This window comes from Camellia sinensis, chromosome 8 (assembly GCF_055761805.1).
Source record: "Camellia sinensis isolate YWXY chromosome 8, ASM5576180v1, whole genome shotgun sequence".
NCBI lineage: Eukaryota > Viridiplantae > Streptophyta > Magnoliopsida > Ericales > Theaceae > Camellia > Camellia sinensis.
In genome coordinates, this window is record NC_138968.1 from 55,385,271 (window position 1) to 55,406,568 (window position 21,298).

At 35.4% G+C, this 21,298-nt stretch overlaps 1 protein-coding gene across 1 annotated transcript; it reads right to left on the minus strand.

The window, feature by feature from the left end:
* Positions 1 to 16,590: 16,590 nt before the first annotated feature.
* On the minus strand, positions 16,591 to 19,926 carry LOC114290298 (cytochrome P450 81Q32). Its single transcript, XM_028234173.2, has 2 exons — positions 18,917 to 19,926; positions 16,591 to 17,888 (listed from the first exon to the last, which is right to left on the minus strand). The coding sequence occupies exons 1-2, from the start codon at positions 19,844 to 19,846 to the stop codon at positions 17,274 to 17,276; spliced, it is 1,545 nt and encodes a 514-aa protein (XP_028089974.2). The 5' UTR covers positions 19,847 to 19,926; the 3' UTR covers positions 16,591 to 17,273.
* Positions 19,927 to 21,298: the final 1,372 nt, after the last annotated feature.

Sequence of the window (21,298 nt, forward strand, 5' to 3'; positions counted from 1 at the left end):
ACAACTCAACAAAAATAAAAAAATAAAAAAATAAAAAATTCAAACAAACAAACAAAACAAAAGTACTAACAACATAACAAAAACACAAATCCTAAAACAAAATCCTTGTTAAATTTTTGTAATTGCCAATCTCGTTTGACAAAATTCCTTTTCAATTGTAATTTTATTCGATTTTTTATTTCAGTGAGGCTATGAGTGTTTAGATGCGAATCCAACCCAAATTGTGTCTATATAGAGGAGTTTGTGATCTCAATCCTTTATGTTTGCCAAAACTGCAATCGAAGTTATTTGACTGCTCTAGCGGTCATTTGTGCGCTCGAATGAAGAAATAGATCATTCAGTATTTTTGCAGAGCGTCTGAACTTTAAGAAGAAAGTTTTACCGCTTGAGCGGTGAAAGTTGCGCTCGAGCGGTGAAATGTGTGCCCGAGCGGTCTGCGCGATCCTATTTTCTATAAAGTGTGATGTTTGCTGTTTCTAGGTTTTGCGCTGTCTAGATTTTCAAAGAGGAACAAGATACAAAGTGTTTTGGAGGGTGCTTTATGAGTGTTTCCTTAATGACTTAAGAGTGATCAATGGATCCGTAAACTTCATATCAACATCATCAAGGGTTTGTTTGTTTTCCTTTATTCATAAAAGAGAGAGTTGTTCTTCGGTGGATTCCAGAGTGGCTCATCGTCGTGGATTCGACATCAGTGTTGTGGATTCAACGTTGGACAAGACAATTTCGAGGTAAAGACGGTGTTGGAAGAGGCACATTGGGGTCGGTTCAATTCGGGTGTGGATTTGCTAGGTAATTGAGAGTATATTTGTATAATTCTTTTTTGTCTTTTTAGTGGATTATTTTGTGGTTTTGTCCCGTATTTTTTTTTATCAAAGTTGGAGACACTCCAATTGTGATTTTTTTACGTTAAATCGTTGTGTCGATTTGTCTTTGTTTGTTTGATTTGGATTGTCATTCGTTATTTAAAATTGAAACATAATCAAAAATCAATATGTTGGGTTTTTAGATTTTTCAATTGGTATCAAAGCGTTTAATTGAAGAAGTGCCATCATGAATAGTGTGTAAGATATCCTAAGCCTTTTTTGCGACTTCACAATTGCAAATACGACTAAACTCTTCTGGTGTGACAGTACAAAAGAGAGAAGTTATAGCTTTACTATTCCAGCTACTATTTTGATAATCAGTTGTGTCCCACTTATCCATTAGTTTGGGGAAAGTTACTTCATCAATGGTAATCGTCGGTTCAGTCCACCCACACATGATGGATTGCCAAACTTTTTCATTAATAGATTTTAAAAACGCTCTCATTTGAGCTTTCCAAAAAGAATAATTAGATCCGTTAAGTAGGGGTGGTCGAACCATAGAATTTCCTTACGGATTGAATCTATTATCACAAATCAAACAAGATCTCTCTCCAATAGTTTTGAAAAAATAAAAATAGAACAACCTACTCTGATACCAATTGAAAGAAAATTAAAAAAAAAAAAAATCATTGATTGAGAGGGAGTCTCTGCCTTTACTCAACAAATACCCCTTGATTCCTAGTGGTTTGACTTTCCTAAGTTGTGGTTAGATTCTCTTGCAGGAGGTCCAAATATCAGATCACTACTAGGATTTAAATCTAGTGTTTGTCAAACTCTAAGAGTCACACAAACACTTTTATCATGTGATCTATGATTTTCACATGTTACATCACATTCTTTCATGAGGAATCTTCTAGAGGTTGTGCACCTTGTGTTTTCAAGTAATTGTGTTTCTTGGATAATCTTGTGTATTTTAAGGTAGAAATTTGAATTTCCTTGCTTGCTTTACCATATTGTTTTGTTTTTTTTTTCTTGTTCATTGTTTTCAGTGCATGTGTTTGTTTTTAGTAAAGGGGAGTTTGGTTTATCATTGCAAGGGTTTTTTAGCATGAACTTACATTGATTGGTGTTAGGTTTTTATTCTTGCCAATCTCGTTTGACAAAACTTCTTTCAGTTGTACTTATTTTTGCACTTTTTTTTTTTTCAGCGAGGCTATGAGTTTTTAGATGCGAATCCAACCCGAATTGTGCCTCGCAGAGAAGTTTGTGATGTTAATGCTTTCAAGATTGCCACTTCGCTGACTATGACGGGGATCGAGCTGCCCGGTCAGCTTGTGGGAGTCCAGGGGACAGCGTCCCTTGGCAGGTCCGGGGCAGTGCCCAGGCGGGGTCGAAGGGCAGCGCCCCCGAAGCAAAATGTAAAATTACTTTCAAAGTTTCCTGTCCACCCTTACTCGCTCGAGCGAAGGCTGCGTTTGGCAAAAAACCTGATAGAGGTGAATGTGCGCTCGAGCGCATGTTACGTGGCTTGAGCGAAGCCACTTATGGAAAACACGCATTTTTGGTTCCTCGCTCGAGCGAGAGAGTCTTCGCTCGAGCGAGCTTCGCAGTCCCAGATTTCTATAAGTATTTGTTTTAGTCCAAAACTAGGATTACTTCTTGAGATCTTCTTCTTGGATATTAAGGTTTATATCTGGGGATATTTTGCTAGTTTTCTTTGATGTTTTGATTGAGTATTCAACTCATGGTTTAAAGAGTATACATCAAAGGATTATTTGTTTGTTTTACACAAAAGAGAGAGTTGTTCTTCAATGGATTCTGAAGAATTCGAGTCTGAAGCTGTGGTGGATTCTGGAGTGGCTCATCGTCAAGACAATTCTGAGGTGAAGACGGGGCTGGAAGAGGCACATAGGGGTTGGTTCAATTTGGGCGTGGATTCGCTAAGTAATTGAGAGTATACCTGTGTAATTTCTTTATATCTTCTTAGTGGATTGTTTTCTGGCTGTTGCCCGTGATTTTTTTTTATCACAATTGGAGGTGCTCTAATTGTGGTTTTTCCACGTTAAAATCGTTGTGTCGATCTGTCTTGATTGTTTGATTGGGATTGTTTTATTGCTTTAAATTGTTACATAATCACAAATCAATATCTAGCGGATTTCTAGACTTTTCAATTGGTTTGGTAAGGGAGATTAGCATTAATTGGTTTGCATGTTGCTATCCAATGCTTATTTATTGCTTACTTATCGCATGCTATTAATTTTTAAATCATCATGTTCTTGCTTGTGTGGTTTATGCTCTTGCTTTAGTTGATTGAGCTTTCTTTGACAATTCATGACAAAAAAAAGAAGAATTTTAAGAGGGAAATTTTGAGTGTTTTTGCATGTTTCTTAACATTTTCATCTATTCATGCTACATATTCTTAAAATCTCCAATTTTCATCTATTCATATTTCCATCTTGTGCTTTAAGACAATCTGGTCATATGTCTATTGCTTTTTCATATACTCTTGTGACATTAATAGTTGTTTTGCAGATCATGATCTTGAGAAACAAGTTTGTTTTTGTTGGCTGTAATGGGTTAGGGTGATTAGGATTTTATTTGTTAGGTGTGTTTTGTCATAGAATTGTCAAAGGGGGAGATTATTAGGTTTTGTAATTAGCAATCCCATTTGACAAAACTCTTTTCAGTTGTAATTTTATTTGATCTTTTATTTCAGTGAGGCTATGAGTATTTAAATGCAAATCCAACCCGAATTATGTCTATGCAGAGGAGTTTGTGATCTTAATCCTTCATGTGTTTTCCATTTTATGTTTGCCAAAAATGCAGTCAAAGTTGTTTGACCACTCGAGTGAAGAAACATATCATCCAGTGTTTTTGCAGAGCGTCTGAACTTCTGGGAAGAAAGTTTTACCGCTCAAGCGGTGAAAGTTGCACTTGAGCAGTCAACCTATATGTTTCGCACCACCTTTAGTCATATCGCTCGAGTGGTGAAATGTGTGCACGAGCGATGAAATGTGCACTCGAGCGATCTATGCAATCCTATTTTCTATAAATTGTGATATTCGTTGTTTCTAGGTTTTGTGCCATCCAGATTTTCAGAAAGGAACAAGATACAAAGTGTTTTATATTGGAGTGTGCTTTATGAATGTTTCCTTGATGATTTAAGAATGATCAATGGATCCGTGAACTTTATATCAACATTATCAAGGGTTTGTTTGTTTTCTTTTATTCACAAAAGAGAGATTTGTTCTTCGGTGAATTCTAGGGAACTTAAGCCTGAAGCTTTGGTGGATTTCGGAGTGGCTCATCGTCGTGGATTCGACATCAGCGTTGTAGATTCAACGTTGGACATGACAATTCCGAGGTGAAAACGGTGTTGGAAGAGGCACATTAGGGTTGGTTTAATTCGAGCGTGGATTCGCTAGGTAATTGAGAGTACACTTGTGTAATTCTTTTTTGTCTTCTTAGTGGATTGTTTTGTAGCTTGGGCCTGTGGTTTTTTTTTATCACAATTGGAGGCACTCCAATTGTGATTGTTCTACGTTAAATCGTTGTGTCGATTTGTCTTTGATTATTTGATTTAAATTGTCATTCATTATTTAAAATTGAAACATAATCACAAATTAATATCTTGGGTTTTTAGATTTTTCAAAATTTTATATCAACTAGTTTCTCTTGTCTTTCTCAATTGGTATTTGGTTTGTAGCATACCTTATTGTCTCTATAATCTTAGCTTCTCTTGTCATGTAATGTCCATAATCAAATGCTATCATCCCATATTTATGGGTGGAACATGACAAATTAAAGAAGCATAAGATGTATATGAGAAACAAAATTATATATCAACTGGTTTCTTTTGTCTTGCTCAATTGGTACCTAATATGTAGCATTCATTTGTTGAACTCTTAACTTCTTGTCTTGTAATGTCTGTAATCAAATGCATTAAGAATGATCCCACTTTCTTCAGTAGAACAGGAACAAAATTAAATTAAATTAAAGAAGCACAAGATGTACATGAGAAGCAAATTAACAAACAATATTAATAGCTACTTGCAAGGTATCAAAGTGTATGAATTGCTCTCATCTAAGGTGTTGTTTTTAACTTACATTTGACATGCTAGTGTCCAAATGAATATGACAAATCATATTATTTTTTATCTTCTTAGTACTTTGTCTTTGTAACACTGTGTTATATCATATTGATTTTATCTTCTATGTGACAATGAGTGATAGCACTATTTATAGCACCACTCTTCATGCATGGTCCACAAAATGAGGCACGAAGGTGATTATATAAGTCTCAAGTCAATTGGGGCTGGAGGGTACCAAGAGCTTACCAAAGGGAAAAGTAGATATAACGGTTCTGGTTTAGACCTGACCCATTTGATGTTTGGATTTGGATTTGGATTTTATTGTTGTATATGGTTGTGTATGTCCTATTTCATCTTACACATCATTGAGTTTGGTTATCGTTATGTTTTGGTTGCATTTGGAATAGGACAAGGAGTTAGTTTTTCAAAATGGTTGTTGCCCAAAATTTGGCTTCGCTCGAGCGACACTTCATGCGCTCGAGCGGTCTTTGTGAACTTCTACTACTTTTACAGGTTTGCATATCGAGCAATGCTTATTGTGCTCAAGCATGGGTCTTCTGTCTACAAAACTTTTGGGAGTTTGTGTCCTTCGCTCGAGTGGTCACATCTTTTGTGTCTGGACGCTCGAGTGACACATCTTGTGCTCGAGCGACTTGTGCGTATATCAGTTTGTAAAGTCACTTTTTTGAGTCACTTTTTCACTTCTCTCTCTCTCTCTCTCTCTCTCTCTCTCTAAATATTTCAAAACCCTATTTTCTCTTTCTCTCTCTCTGAAACTCATTTATTTCACTCAAATATAGCTAGATCCGTCGACCTTTTCACCTATGTCCATTTGTTAAAAAGGTAGAGCTCGACGAGAGTTTCATTCTAATCAAAGCAAAGTTGATTTTCGATGTCCTTGAGTTTCCTTCACTCTCCTTTTCGTCTTCTAAGCTTGAGGTAGGGATTCTTCGTACTTTTTATGAGTTTTAACTTAGTTATTTGCTATTTCTAAACAATATTGTGATTTGAAAATTTTTGTAACAAATCTAGGGTTTTGGGTAAAAATCAAAAGAGGAGTTTTCAAATAGATTATTGGAAATGGTTTTGGAATTGTAAATGAGAATGAGTGGTGATAAAATAGTGTGTTTTTATCCTTGGAATTGATTCATAAAGATAAAAAGGGATTTTGCCGTAAATGTCTCAAATGTTGATTTTGTATAAATAATGGAATTGATATTGAAATTGTGAAATTTGATTGATATTAATGAGGATGGTAGAGTTAGATATGTATTATCATTCACATTTTGAAATTCAAAAATTTTATCTTTATTGATAATTATTTATCTGTTTAGAAATATCTATTTCGGGTTATCGGTGGAGAATAACTATGATTATTGTAGAAATTGCATGAGAATTAGGAGAATTGAAATTATTTTCTTATTCATTTGCATTGAACATTGTCTCACATTTATACATTGAAAATGTTTATCGTTTTGAGAAAAATGGGTGAATTTGGGAAATAAGTGTTGTCTCGTTGAAACAAGTTGGCCTGAGTATCCATGGTGAAAGTCTAAAAACCCGCGCGTATACATGGGTGTCGATCCCGCGGACGGAATTTCTGTGAAATGGTAATAGTAGTGCTTGTATAGCCTACGTTTACATTGGTGCTGGTTTACGGTTTCCTACGGATGAAATTTCTGTGAAAGGTTATATTTGGTTTGAAATCCTCAGAGAGTGATTCACTGCCCTGTTTTCTATTGTAAAGGAAAAGATATACGAGTTGTGTTGTAACCTAGCATTGCATGGTGTTAAAAGAGATATACACTACAAGAAAAAGCACCTTTGGCGACTAAAAATTTAGTCGCCAAAAGTCCATTTTTAGTCCCCAAAAGTCGACTTTTCACTTTCCCCGGCTAAATATTTTAGTCGCCGGTTTTGTCGCGAATACATGGTTGCCGGAGGTATTGGCGACTAAAAAAGTTTTAGTCGGCAAAAAACAGGTCTTTAGCGACCAAAGCTTTTGTCGCCAATAGTCAATTACATTTGAAAATTATAAATTTAGCGACTAATCTTTTAGTCGCCAATAGTGAATTATTATTTTTATTATTTATACATTTGTCGACTATTTTTTTCGTCGCCAATAGTCAAGCTTTTGGCGACCACACATTTTAGTCGCCAAAAGCATATTTCAGGAAAAAAAAAATTACCCTCTGCTGTTCCCAAGTTTCGAACCACCTGCCTCCCACATTCTAAATCTTTAGCAACACACTCTCCCCACTATGCCACTACAACATCACATGAATACAAATGCAACATATATTATTTATATAGTATATTGACCGGTATTAATACAAAACTATATATATATAAATAATTTATGTAAAAAATAAATTATTTACTAAAAAAAATAGGAGACCACTTTTGGTGACTAAAGTTGTTTTTTTTTCGTCAATTCTATACTTTTTGGCTACTAATTACTTTTTGTCGCTAAAAGAATTAATTCCCGCCTAAAACCTCCACTTTTGGCGACTAAAATTCAGTTTAGTCTTTTAGTCGCCAAAACCCTCCACTTTGGGCGACTAAACTGAATTTTAGTCGCCAATTGTTGACTTTTAGCTACTAAATATTTTTTAGTAGCCAAAAAGCTTCACTTTTGGCTACGAAATTTTTTTTTGTCGGTAAAACACGTATAATCGGTGACCAAACTATTTTTTAGTCGCCAAAACCTATACTTTTGGCTACTAAATGTTTTTAGTCGCCAAAAACCTTGACTTTTGGCTACTAAAATTTTTTTAGTCGCTAAAACGCATATAATCGGTGACTAAACTGATTTTTAGTCACCAATAACTATACATTTGGCTACTAATTCCATTTTAGTTGCCGAAAGTGCTACTTTCAGCGACGAAATTTTTTTTTTAGTCGCCATTTGTGCTTTTTGTTATAGTGATAAAACGTTTTCGGCACGTGTATTGCATTTGTATTTACCTTATAGCTTTGTTAAGATTCATATATTGTGTCAAATTATTTCTACTGAGTTTTGGCTCACCCTATATGGAAAAACCATTTTCAAGTGCTAATAATATGCCTCATCCAAGGCACTAGCTTAGAAGGACTTAGAGCGAGAGCTTCTTTTGTTTATCTGTTATATTTGTTTTGTACACGCCTAGGGCTATATTTGTATTAAGCTCAGACTCACTTTTGTTGTGACCAAGCCGAGTCTTGGAAAATTATAGCCTTTAGGGCATTTCTTATTTGCTTTAACTTTTATTTCATATTTTTCATTTGTATCACATGCTATAGGTTCAGGGTTAGGACTTGTAATCGTGTAACTGCATGTGCTACTTTGTGTAAAACGGAACCATATGAAATGAAAGAGTATTTATCTTCAGAGAATCATGTATATCCATTGTTGTTATTTATTAATATTGTGGGTGGTTTATTGTATTTATTTCGGGGCATTACAACTTGGTATCAGAGCGTACCGTGTTTGAATATTTTGAGTACGTGAGAAGTGGTTCTTACCACAATAGGTTTATTTCACTTGATAGAGATGTTTGTATGTTTGGTATGCTATGTGATAACATGCTTATGTGTTTATATGGATATGAGATTTAATTTCTAAGATATTGGTTAGGTCTACGAGTTTTTAGAAGTCCTATTAGAAGAGCACTTGATCACTGTTATTTCTAATTGAAACTCTGGCAATGTCACGAGACGATCATTATCTAGGAAACAAATTCGTATGTGTTAATATGACTATGTGCTTATATGAAGTGAATTATCTGTTGTTCATCGTCTTAGGACTCGAGTGAGTTTGCTTCGGCACATTGTGAATGTACTAATCTCTTTTGTTACCTTCATTAGGATGTCAGGACATAGACACGGTGATGGTAGGTGTAATGCCCCACTCCCGGGTCGTTAAATACTCTAAAATAGCCACAAAAAAAAAAAAAAAAGTTTTGCTCCAAAAAATAATAACTACAAAATCATCTCCAAATGGTACAATATCCTCCAAATATTCTATAGCACAATTACCTTCAAAATAAACAATATTACAACTATCTCTAAATTTAATAATTATAGTGGTGGATCCCAAATCTCTATATTAATAAATTTTTCTAATCTCAATTTTGATCTCCGTTAAAATCTGTTCTGCACCTGAAAAAAAAATTAATTCGAGAAGTATACAATACGACAGGAATACAAGGCTCGGATACAGAATAAATTAACAGGAATCCAATAATTTATGACATTAAATCAACGATACGATAATCAAGCAATTTACCAAATTGCACAACAAATCAACCCTAATTTATCTAGGACCAAATACCCGATCCTACTCAGTACATGACCAGTGAACAAATTCATTTATTGACCCACCTCACCCAAGCTGCACGTTTATCCAGGCATATTGGTGTAAACAAATTAACAAGATTCACTCGATCCATGTACAGAGTATCACCATTTTAACACAGAAATATTTGTAGAGAATTTTACCAAATGATCAGAATATCAACGATTCGACAACAAATGAATTTACAAAATCTATTAGTAACCACAATAATTAAGTGGATTACAAATTGAGGATAATTAAAAATAGAGAACCCTTTGCAAAGAGATTTAAATAGAGCATATTGTATACAATCTGAATTTACCTCAAAATAATTAATTCCATCACCATAAATCTGAAATTGCTCCATGGATCTCCAAAAATAGCTTTTATCAAACTTCTAAAACATAAACTATGTGTAATTTAATAAAATCTACAACTCTCAATTTATTTATTTTTTATTTTATAAAATACTCATCTTCACTCTAAACACTCCCATATCTAAACTTAAAATTTATATCACAAATGGAGAGAGAGCCAAAAATAGGAGACATAGGGATTAAACTAAAAGGGACGGATGAACATAAGGTGAAAAGAGGCTCAATTTATAAGAAAAACAAATGGGTGGTTTGGTGTGTTAAGTGGGGAAAACAGGGGCTGTTGCCCACAGTTTTGTTTTATTTTGTTATTATTTTCTTTTTTCTCCATGTGATGGGAATGATAAGAAAATTGATAAATTTGTTATTAAATGAGGATAAATAACAATGAGATAGATATAAAAGAGATGTGATAAATACAATAAATAATTGTTTTTTTTTTTGTTTTTTTTATTTCCATCTAAAAATCTCACCACTAAATTATTATAATAAACCACCAATATCACTAACTAAATATTAATACCTCAAAATACGGGATGTTACAATAGGCGTGGTAGGCTTAGACGACATGAGGTGTCATTACCAGATGAAATTCTGGCGCAGGAAGAAAGAGTTGGTCAAGCCAATGTGGCCGAACTAGTTGGTCAGCAGGCCATGGGCACTTTGGCCTGTGAAATGGCTGGAACTTTGTGGTAATCCATGGACATTCTCAGGGCTGAGAATCAAGTCCAAGTCCAAATCCAAGTTGCTAAAGTAGGGCCGTCATTCTTGAAGAAATAGTTCTTTCGATTTAATCCGAACGAATTTTTGGGTGATCGTAAAGAGCCTTTGAAAGCAGATGAATGGTTCGAGCAGATGATGAAGACATTCGAGATGCTTGGCATCGAGGATGATAAGTTGAGGGTGACCTTGGCATCTTTCTAGTTAAAGAGAGACACGAGTCAATGGTGGAAGCATGTGCGTGGGCACATTGGAGTGACTTAGAAGGCTTTTGTCAATACTTTTCAAGACAAGTTTTTTCCTCCCAGTACTAAGGAGAAGTTGAGAGACCAATTCTTGAAGCTCAGGCAGCTTAATTTGCCAGTAGCCAAGTTTGAGGCAGCTTTCACAAGCCTCTAGATTTGCACCGGAACTCGTGGTTACAGAGGAACATCGTTGTATCGAGTTTGAGAAGAGGTTGAGGATCGGGCTTCTTTTCAAAGTTGTTGGGTCGATGATTAGGGACCACGGACGCCTTGTGGAGGCGACGACTTATCTTGAGACCATAGTTCGGGTAGAGGAGGAGCGGATGAGGGGCTGCAGGAGGAGTCAGGAGGTTCAGAGTGAGGCACGCGACAGTAAGAGATAGAGGGGTTCCACCCCACAACAATCCCAGGAAGTACAGTCTAGATCCACATTTTCTGTGTTTAGTTCAGGCTCAGAGAGTGGTAGTTAAGGGGGTTTCACTTGTTTTAAATCTGACTAGTTGGGTCACAAATCTCCAGCTTGCTTGCAGAGAGAATGAGGGCAACATTCTGCACCGTCTTCAGCTCGTTCTCAGAGTCAGAGTCAGTGAAGAGGGCATCTGCTTACTTGTTATCAGTGTGGGCAGTCAGGGCATATGAAGAGGCTTTGTTAAGATTCATATATTGTGTTCGATTATTTCTACTGGGCTTTGGCTCACCCTATATGGAAAAACCATTTTCAAGTGCTAATGATATGCCTCAGCCAAGGCAATAGCATAGGAGGGCTTGGAGCGAGAACTTTTTTTGCTTATATGTTATATTTGTTTTGTACAACCCTAGGGCTATATTTGTATTGAGCTCTAACTCATTTTGTTGTGACCAAGCCTAGTCTTAGAAAATTGTAGCGTTTAGGGCATTTCTTATTTTCTTTAACTTTTATTTTATATTTTTCATTTGTATCAACTACATGTGTTACCTCTTGTAAAATGGAACCACATGAAATGAAAGGGTATTTATCTTTGGAGTATCATGTATATCTATTGTTGTTATTCATTAATATTGTGGGTGGTTTATTGTATTTATTTTGGGGCATTACAGTAGACATTTGACATTAATAATAAATTATACAAACTTGAACTGTGGAATTATCTTTAGAATTGAAATAACTAATATGATTTCTATGATTTGTGGGTATGGCAGTCTAATATGATGCTTTCCAGCATTGACAAATCTAAAGTTTTCGAGATTTTGATTTTGTGATATGTTTCAATTTAAAACAATAAATAACACTCCTAATCAAACAATCAAGATAAATTGACACAACGATTTAACGTGAAAAAATCACAATTGGAGCGCCTCCAATTGTGATAAAAAATCACATGCCAAAGCCACAAAATAATCTACCAAGAAGATAAAAAGGAATTACACAAGTGTACTCTTAATTACCTAGCGAATCTATGCCCGAATTGAACCAACCCCAACGTGTCTCTTCCACCACCGTTTTCACCTTGAAATTGTCTTGTCCAACGTTGAATCCACAACGCTGATGTCGAATCCACGAGAATGAGCCACTCTAGAATCCACCAAAGCTTTAGGCTCAAGTTTCCCAGAATCCACCGACGAACAACTCTCTCTTTGTGAATAAAAGGAAATATACAAACCCCTTGATGATGTTAAAATAAAATTCATGGATCCATTGATCACTCTTAAATCATCAAGGAAATACTCATAAATCACCTTCCAATATAAAACACTTTGTTTTTTCTTCCTCTCTGGAAATATGGATGGCTCAAATCCTAAAAACAACGAACAACGCACTTTATAAAAAACAGGATTGCGTAGACTACTTGAGTGCACATTTCACCGCTTGAGCAATATGTCTAAAGGCGGTGTGAAACATATAAGCTGACCACTCGAGCGCAACTTTCACTACTCAAGCGATAAAACTTTCTTCCTAAAAGTTTAGACACTCTGCAAAAGTACTAGATGATCATTTTCTTCGCTTGAGTGCACAAATGACCACTCGAGCTATCAAACAACTTCGACTGCATTTTTGCTTTTTGCTTGGGGGGCATTCCCTCTCGACCCTGCCTAGGTGCAACCTCGGACCCGCCATGGAGCGCTGCCCCCTAGACCCCCGTGAGCTGACTGGGCAACTCGATCCTTGTACTTAGTTAGCGAAGTGGCGAACATGACAGGATTAAGATCACAAACTCCTCTGCGTAAGTACAATTTGGATTAGATTTACATCTAAATACTCACATCTTCACTAAAACATAAGAACGAATAAAATTATAACTGAATAGGGCTTTGTCAAACAGAATTACCAATTATAAAAACCTAACAAGCATAACATGACAAATGTTATTTTCGATCATCACACTATTCTAACGAATCACTTACATGTTAAAAATTGAAAAATTACAAATCAAAAAATGAATCGAGACAAAAATCATTAGTTTGACTATTGAGTCAACTTAAATCGGATTATAATTTCATAATTAGTCATACTTAAATAAGAATATAGATATTAAGATACACTGATTTAAATTATTTTTATTTTTTAAAGTGCATATCTATATACATAAATATGTTTATCGAATATAATTATTTGTATATATATATTTGATTGTTTTCCACACACCAAAAAAATTAATTAACTAATTAATTAATTGTACTAGTTGTTTGAATGAAAATGAAATAATTATAATATATAATATATTTATACTAAATACTAACAAAGAGATATGTTGATGTAGTGGTTTTGCACATGTGGGTTGGAATTGGAAGGGGGCAAATTATACGAAATTAAGTTTTGATCAATTTGGGTTGCCTCAAGATACTTTTAAACTTAAAGCAATAATTTTAAATAATGTTTTTACATTTTTCAATATTTTTGTAATTTTTTATTTGAAATATATTTTCTCTCTTTTTGAGTTAGAAAATAATTAACAACTAAATCATAAATTTAAGTGTTCTTAACATATTCATTTAACTTGATAATACAAATTTTTTTTTTTTTTTTGACATAGTCAAGTGTAGTTACAATTTTATTAATTTTAATTTTTATCACTGTCATTGTATTTGAAAAGAAATTTGACAGTTGTATTTTTTTTAAAACTAGGGTAATGTTTTATTTATTTATTTATTTTTAAGTTAAGATTTTGGGACTTGTTTTTAAATCAAGGTCTTTGGATCTTTGATAAATACAAGACTAAAAAGGACACTTTTGTGTAGTTTTTGGTGAAGGTGAAATGGAATAGAGTCATTTCTTAGTCTCTCCATAAAATGATTATTCACTTATAATTATTATAAAAAATTAAGATTTTAAAGGCTAAAATTTAGGGATTAAATATTTTTGCTTCGAAAAGTGCCGTTATTATAGTTTTAGTAACAAAAATTAGATATTAATGCTGAATTATTATCTTTTTGGGACCAAATTTTTTGTCTAAAAATATAAATCATTTTGAGATCAAATTATTTTATCTCTAAAAATCTATTTATTAGTGACATTTTCAAAATTTTGTTGTTAAAAGCCTCATTTTAGACTTTTCGAGACGACTTTTTAGCGACTATTCTCATGATGATCAAAATTGATCCTTAAATGTCTTTTGCAACAAAATTTTCATTTTTAAAAGCCAAAACATTTGGTCTCTAAAACTCTTATTTATTGTATTGAATGTTTAATGATAATTTCACTAACTATGCATTGCCTATCATATTTTTAATAAACCAAATGTAAAAATGAATATTTTATTAGAATGATAATTTTATTCTGCTTTTATTTTAGTAAACCAAATACTCTCTAAGAATTTCTTCGTATTTTGATAAAATATTCTTGTATAGTTTTTGTTTTTATTTATTTGTTTTAAGTGGGGGTGCTATGGCCCCTATACGTATATATAGCTCGAGTCCGGATCCTCTGCCGTTCTTTTCCACAGCTCGTCCTGCAGTGCCCCAAAACGACGTCGTTTTGAGGTAAAATTTCAAAAAAAAAAAAAAAAAAAAAAAGCAGATAAGAACCAGAGAGGAGGGAGAAGAAATAAAGCAGTCACAAGAAGGCCCTGTTTCAATCATCATATCTCTCTCTCTCTCTCTCTCTCTCTAAGCAAAACCCACATCAATTAGAACACATTCATGGACTCTACAGCCACAAGAAGGTCTTGTTTCATTGAAGAAGGCCCTGTTTCAATCATCATATCTCTCTCTCTCTCTCTCTCTCTCTCTCTAAGCAAAACCCACATCAATTAGAACACATTCATGGACTCTACAGCCACAAGAAGGTCTTGTTTCATTGAAGAAGACGATGCTCTTGCGTCTCTTGCAGACATGAAAGCTGACCACAAACTCCAGCCTCTCTTCACCCCACAAAAACAAAGCCTCATATAAGCATTTACATTTATTTACATGAAAATAAAAAATTAAAAAAAACAAAAGTCCTCGAAATGGGTCTTCTCTTCTTTCTCTTGTGCTTCCCTCAAATTGGCCCCTCTTCTTCCCTTAAACACAGTGAACAGAAAATAAAATAGCAAAATCTCATTCTTTTCCGATTCTATCCTAGACCCATCTCCAATTAGTAAGACCATATTTTGCAGAGCAAAAAGAATTGGTCTTTCCCTAAACATATATAGAATTTTTCGTAATTAAACAAAATTTTTCCAGAAAATTCAACTTTCCCATAAAGGGTCTTTCTTGCAAAGAAAATAAGCCTCCAAGAAATGGGGCTGGTGTTCTTCGTAGAATCTATTAGCATCATAGAACCGTCCAGATCTGGGGAGGAAATCTGATGCTACCTCTTCTTTGCAAGGAGGATGTGTAATAGAGTGGTCTAGACACAAAAGGGTGTGGATGGCGGTGGCACCTCGGCGGCGGTGGCACTGGGAGGGGTTGGGAAAGAGCGGGCGAGGGTGGGGATGGCCATTGTCGTTGTCGTTGTCGCTGTGCCATCATCGCCATCGTCGTCCATCTTCATCTCTCTGATTTGAGAGCTAAGATAGAAAAAAAAGAGGCTCAAAAGCAAAAGAAGAAGAAAAAAAAAAAAGTCCAAAACGGCGTCGTTTTGGACCGCCGCAGAGGCTACCATAGGAAACCACAACAGACGATCCAGACTCCATCCGCCACTGTCCTAAGGGCTTTGGAGTGATTTATCGATCAGTTCAATTGTGTTCCAGCTAGTTAGCTGAAAATAAGTTTGTCTTCAATACAATCAGTCAATCTGGTCCGATGAGTAGATTTATTTTAATTACATTGCTCAAATAATTTATTTGACAACTAAATTAATTGATGTTCGTGTATTTAAGCTTTTTGGTCACATTGTTATTGGAATGCAGAATATAAGGCCTTTGCTCTAAAAGTGAAAATGGTTTCCAAAACTTCAAAATTTCAGGTTAGTTGAGCCAAGAAGTTTGAGTCTATAATAAGTTCTGGATGAAAAAGGTAACATAGTGCATGTGAATGAGGGTCAGCATATAGTTATCCTTAACAGTAGTGCTTCAACCTTACGTGCCTTTCGCAAAATTGATAATGAATCTGCTATTCATGTGCTCCTGCACTGTTCCTTCTCTTGGAAAATATGGACTGATTTGCTGCAATGGCCGGGTGTCTTTGGGTGGTGCCAGGGTCTATTGATAGCTTATATCATTGGTGATTAGGATGTAAACATAAGAAATTGGTAGTAGATTGTGGAGAGCCTTACCTCCAATTGTTCTCGGGTCCATTTGGAAGTCAAGAAATGATTGTATTTTTAATGGAGTGCAGCCCTGTGGATCAGAGTTATGTGAGACTATCATGATCAGATTTGCCTTATGGCTTAAAGCTTCATCAAAAGGGATTATGTACTCTGTTAATGACTTCATCAACAACCTGGATCAGATAAAGAAATGCATCTGAGAGCTGCCATCTGGTTTTGAGAGAGGCAGAGGATTGGGCTTTTGATCTGCTACTGCTATTTGTTCTGAGCTGTGGTTTTTGCAATTAGTTGATTTTGCCTCCAGTTCGGTTTCAGGCAGCAGTTTGGTTCTTTAGTTTTGTTTGGGCCTTGATTGGTGTATGTTTCTTTGATTTCTTTTTTTCTACTTTCCCCTCTCCTTTGTTGGTTTCTCACCAATTTCCTTGGTTTGAGCTAGCATATGATTGTGTGATCTTCTCGGTGCCAACCTAGTTGGGATTTGGAACGTCACTGTGATGCTCTTTGCTCTTACCTCCCCTTTATTGATGTATTACCATATTTATTGTATGTGTTCTATCATCAATAAAGTTTCATTTTTGCTGATTAAAAAAAAGAAAAAGAATGAGGCTCTCTATTAAACCGAGGTTTGGGGAGGGGAAAAGGTTAACCCCATTTCTAGAGACAGTGACTTGAACCCACACCACCAAGCCACCCTTTTGGTAATGTAATGATACAATTTTAATAAGAGAAGATGGATTTGTTAGTAATGCAGTAGTGGCTAGTTATTTTGCGTAGTAAGGAAGCATAAACCTGACCCTGCTTGAAGTCATGGTCTCAGAATGCAGAGGATCACTGGCATTTTTTGAACGTCTGATGAACTTGAAGCCTCAAACCTCAAAGAGGACAGTCTGATTTCAAGGTAGCCACTTTGGTTTACGAAAAAATGAAGACAGTGTCTCACTACAAATTTAAACACCAAATTTAACTTAAAAAGGTCTGCCTGCAAGAATGCTTGGCTTACATGTTAAATTAAAACACACACCACACACCAAAAAAACAAAAGTGGATAAATGCTTCACACTTTAGAGAGGAGGTTGGCGGTGCCTTGGCGGGGTTTGCACAAAGCTTGTAAAGGCTTGGCTTTGGGCATGGTGAGACCTGTCCCCTCTGTCAAGCCAATCTCCTCTTTGCCAATCCTCTTCCACTCAAAGGTCTGAATCAAGCTTCCTAGCGCTAGCGCCATAACCCTCTTTCCCAAAGTAGTCCCAGGACAAGCCCGCCTTCCAGCACCGAATGGAATTAATTTATATCCTTCACTTTCTCCTGTTTCAAATCTTTCTGGCATGAACTTTGTTGAGTTGGTCCACTGCTCGGGGTCCCTGTGAATTGTCCACAGATTGACCAACAACATTGTCCCTCGGGGAACCTCAAATCCACAAAGGGTGCAATCTTCTGAAGACTCATGTGGCACAAGAAGTGGTGCAGGCGGAAATAATCTAAGTGTCTCGTTAATAATGTTCTGTAGGTAACTCAATTTTGGGAGGTCTTGCTCATCCAACAAGCGGCCTTGCCCAACATGAGCATCAATTTCAGCCAAAGCCTTTTGCATTGCCTCTGGATGGTTGAGGAGAAGTGACATTGCCCATTCCATAGTTGTCGAAGAAGTCTCACTACCAGCAACTACCAATGTCTGCATGCACATGTCAAAACATTTTTATAATATAAACATAAATTCGCATTATCAAATATAAATGCACCTCTGCATCTCTGCAATCCTCTAACAGTATTTTGTATCTTATTGCTGAGAAGTTAACAATTCACTATTTTTAGGCAATAAACTCATGATAAGTAAAGCTAGTGATAAGCTAAATATGATACAACACTGATTATTTCCAACAACAACGTATCGTGCTCAATTTGTTTTATAGTTTTTATTTTTTCAATGGAAAAAAAGTTCATTAGAGAAGGAATTTTTTTTTTTTTTTTTTTTTTTTTTTTTTTTCCTGTCAATGGGAAACGTTTTTTTGAATCTTATCAATGCCACCACCATTGTTGTCACCACCAATGTTACCACCACCAGCCATGGTTCTAAATATCGGCCGATACACTACGTATCAGCCAATACGTATCGGAAAATGGAGTGCCATGACGGATATAGGCCGGTATACTGCTAAGATTGAAAATCGCAGGAGTATCAGCCGAGTCCCGGTACGTATCAGCCTGTAATCGTTACACAAGCCGCGACGAGCCGATACTCACCGATTCGGACCAGTACGGGAAAGAAAAAGCTAAAAAGCCTAAAAAATAATTTTTAAAATTTCACCGCCGCGTCACCTGATTCCCGATACATATCGATCGATACTACTGATACCGATACTCCGCGATCGATACCCTTACGTTACCCGATGCGGTAATTTAGAACCTTGCCACCAGCACCACACTAAAATTACCACTACTATAACCACTGGTACCAAAGATAAGAAGCCAGATAGGCCCGCAATCGTTAGCGATTTGTATAGAATTTGCAAAATCACTCAATACTGCATTTTTATTTTAGAATTTTTCATATCTAGAAAAAAAAGATGTTACATATAATCTTATTTCTTATCTCATTTTCTTACTCCAAGACCTAAGTGAGTGGGTCACATACATTTTTGAATGTAAACTCCATTGCATTGCTATATCCGGAATGATAATTGGAAAGGCATCGATACGTACCAGTATAAGACCTTTAAGAGTTTGATCAGAGTAGAATGCCGGTTCAGTATCTTGCAGCGATAACATAATATCAATCATTGTCTTCTTCCTCTCGTTGTGGCTTCCATCATCAAGTGATAGAGCAGCAGACTTGGTCCTCTTTTTACGTTGCTCATCAAGAAGGAATTGATAGAAGTTGTCCATCTTCTTCCTCAACGTCATCATCTTCTTCGCCACCCCTTGAAAGTCCACCCACTGGAACACTGGCAAGTAATCTCCTAAATTCGAATTCCCATGAAGCTTCACCACCTCACTCATAATATCCCGAAACTGCTTCGCTTCTTCATTCACCTTGTCTTCTCCAAAGTACCTCTTCCCAGCTATCATCCTCGTCATGATATTGAAAGACAGCTCTACCAACTCGGACCTCAGCTCCACCGCAACAAACTCGCCACCCGAGTTTATGTGTAGTTGCTTTAGTCGTAGCCTAACCTCCTCTTCCCTGATGGTTGTGTACATGGCAAGGCGACTAGCAGAGAAGATCTCAAGAGACGTGAGGCGGCGGAGGTTGCGCCAGTACTCGCCATAGGAGGCAAACCCCATGGTGGTGTTGTTGTAATTGAGGATTTTTCCGGCAAGCAAGTTGGGACGGTTAGCGAATATGATGTCATTTTTGGTGAAACATTCTTCAACAGCCGTGGGTGAAGAGACTACCACGACTTTGCGAGTCCCGAACCGGAGAAACAAAACATGGCCATATTTGATAGAAAGTTGATGCAAGGTTCGGTGAACTGGTTCTTTCAAGAGATGGAGGTGGCCTATGATCGGAAGGCCTGGGGGACTCGGAGGGAGATTTCTTTTATTTGCATGTTTAGAAAATATTAACTTGAAAACTAAAATCAAGAAGATGGAAAATATGGCTAAAGTGAACAAATTATATTCATCTTCCATTTTTCTGTGGTCGGATTGAATTGTATTTGCTCTCTCTTTTAAAGACTAATATGGAGAATCCGCTGGGCCGGCTTGTTTATATCGTATGAGTGTATTTTTCATTCTTGAAATATACTCTCCTTTTTTTCTTTGGCCTATTGAAATGTACTTTCTTGATAATCTTGCTTTGAAGCAGCCAAAAAGAAGATGCTTACTATGGCATCTCCACCCCTTTTAACTTTTACGTACCAACATTATAATTAGTTATAAAAATTAGATTCACTTTTTAGATTTAGATTCAGTGTTAAGAAAATGATTAATTGATAATTAAATCAATTATCTTCTTGACATATCACTGGATTTAGAAAATAAATCTAAAACGTAAACCTATATATCATTTTCCTTTACCTAATTGGCTCCTTTTAGCTATATATATGTAATGTTAGGATTGTGATCCTCCAATACAATAATTTAAAATAATTATAAGGCCTCGTTTGGAAATAGATTATTTTAGTAATTTTTTAATTTTTTACGAATTGATATACAAAAAAGTAGAGAAAGTAATGTGAGAATTTATAGTGATTTTTTAACTTTTTAATTAAAATTGAAGGTTGACAAACGATATCTAAATTTGATATATATAAAATAATTATAAATTTGATATATGTAATTATGTGTAATTTAAAATAATTATAAATTTTAGCTATATGTAATGTTTTGAATGCATTGCTAGTGAAATTATCATTCAACATTGAAAGTTTCCCTTTTAGATCAAAGATCCAAAGACCTTGGGGAGTTTCTATTTGCAACCCAAAAATTAGGTTGGGCACACCAATTTAATTATATTTTTATTACTATTAACTCCTATTTAAAATGATCAAAAAAGACTTGATATTAGAAAAAATATACATACATACATATATATATATATATATATATATATATAAATAAAAGTGTTTTGGACACTCCATTAATCATCAACATCAATATTCATTTTCTCTCTTTTCTTCCTACTTTCATCACCTTGCATCTTCATACCCAACCCTAACCCAACTCTATTTGCTTTAAGCATTCTATTTCATATTGAAATCAACAATTGACAATAAAGAAGATTTTCAAACAATTTTCTATAGAGAGAGTAGTTTTTAATTGTTGTACATCGTTTTTTGTAGTTTAGTTTTCCGAATTCATTTGGAATTGAGTATCTGAACAAACTCCATATATTTAGAATTAAGTATCCGGACAAATATATTTTCTCCGGCATTGAGTATCCATATAAAACAACTGGAACCAATTTTATTGTGTTCGGCATTGAATATATGAATAAACTTCATATGTTTTGAATTAAGTATCTGAACAAATATATTTTGTTTGGCACGAATATCCATATAAAAAAACTAGAACCGATTTTCTTGTGTTTGACGCTGAGTATTCGAACAAACTTCAAATGTTTGGAATTAAGTATCCGAACAA

Bases quoted from the DNA above. Each gene is read 5' to 3' on its own strand.
- LOC114290298 (XM_028234173.2), bottom strand. From the start codon at position 19,846: ATGGAAGATGAATATAATTTGTTCACTTTAGCCATATTTTCCATCTTC. The intron at 17,889-18,916 runs GTACGTATCGAT...ATGTGCATGCAG, and splicing joins CTCTTAAAGGTCTTATACTG to ACATTGGTAGTTGCTGGTAG.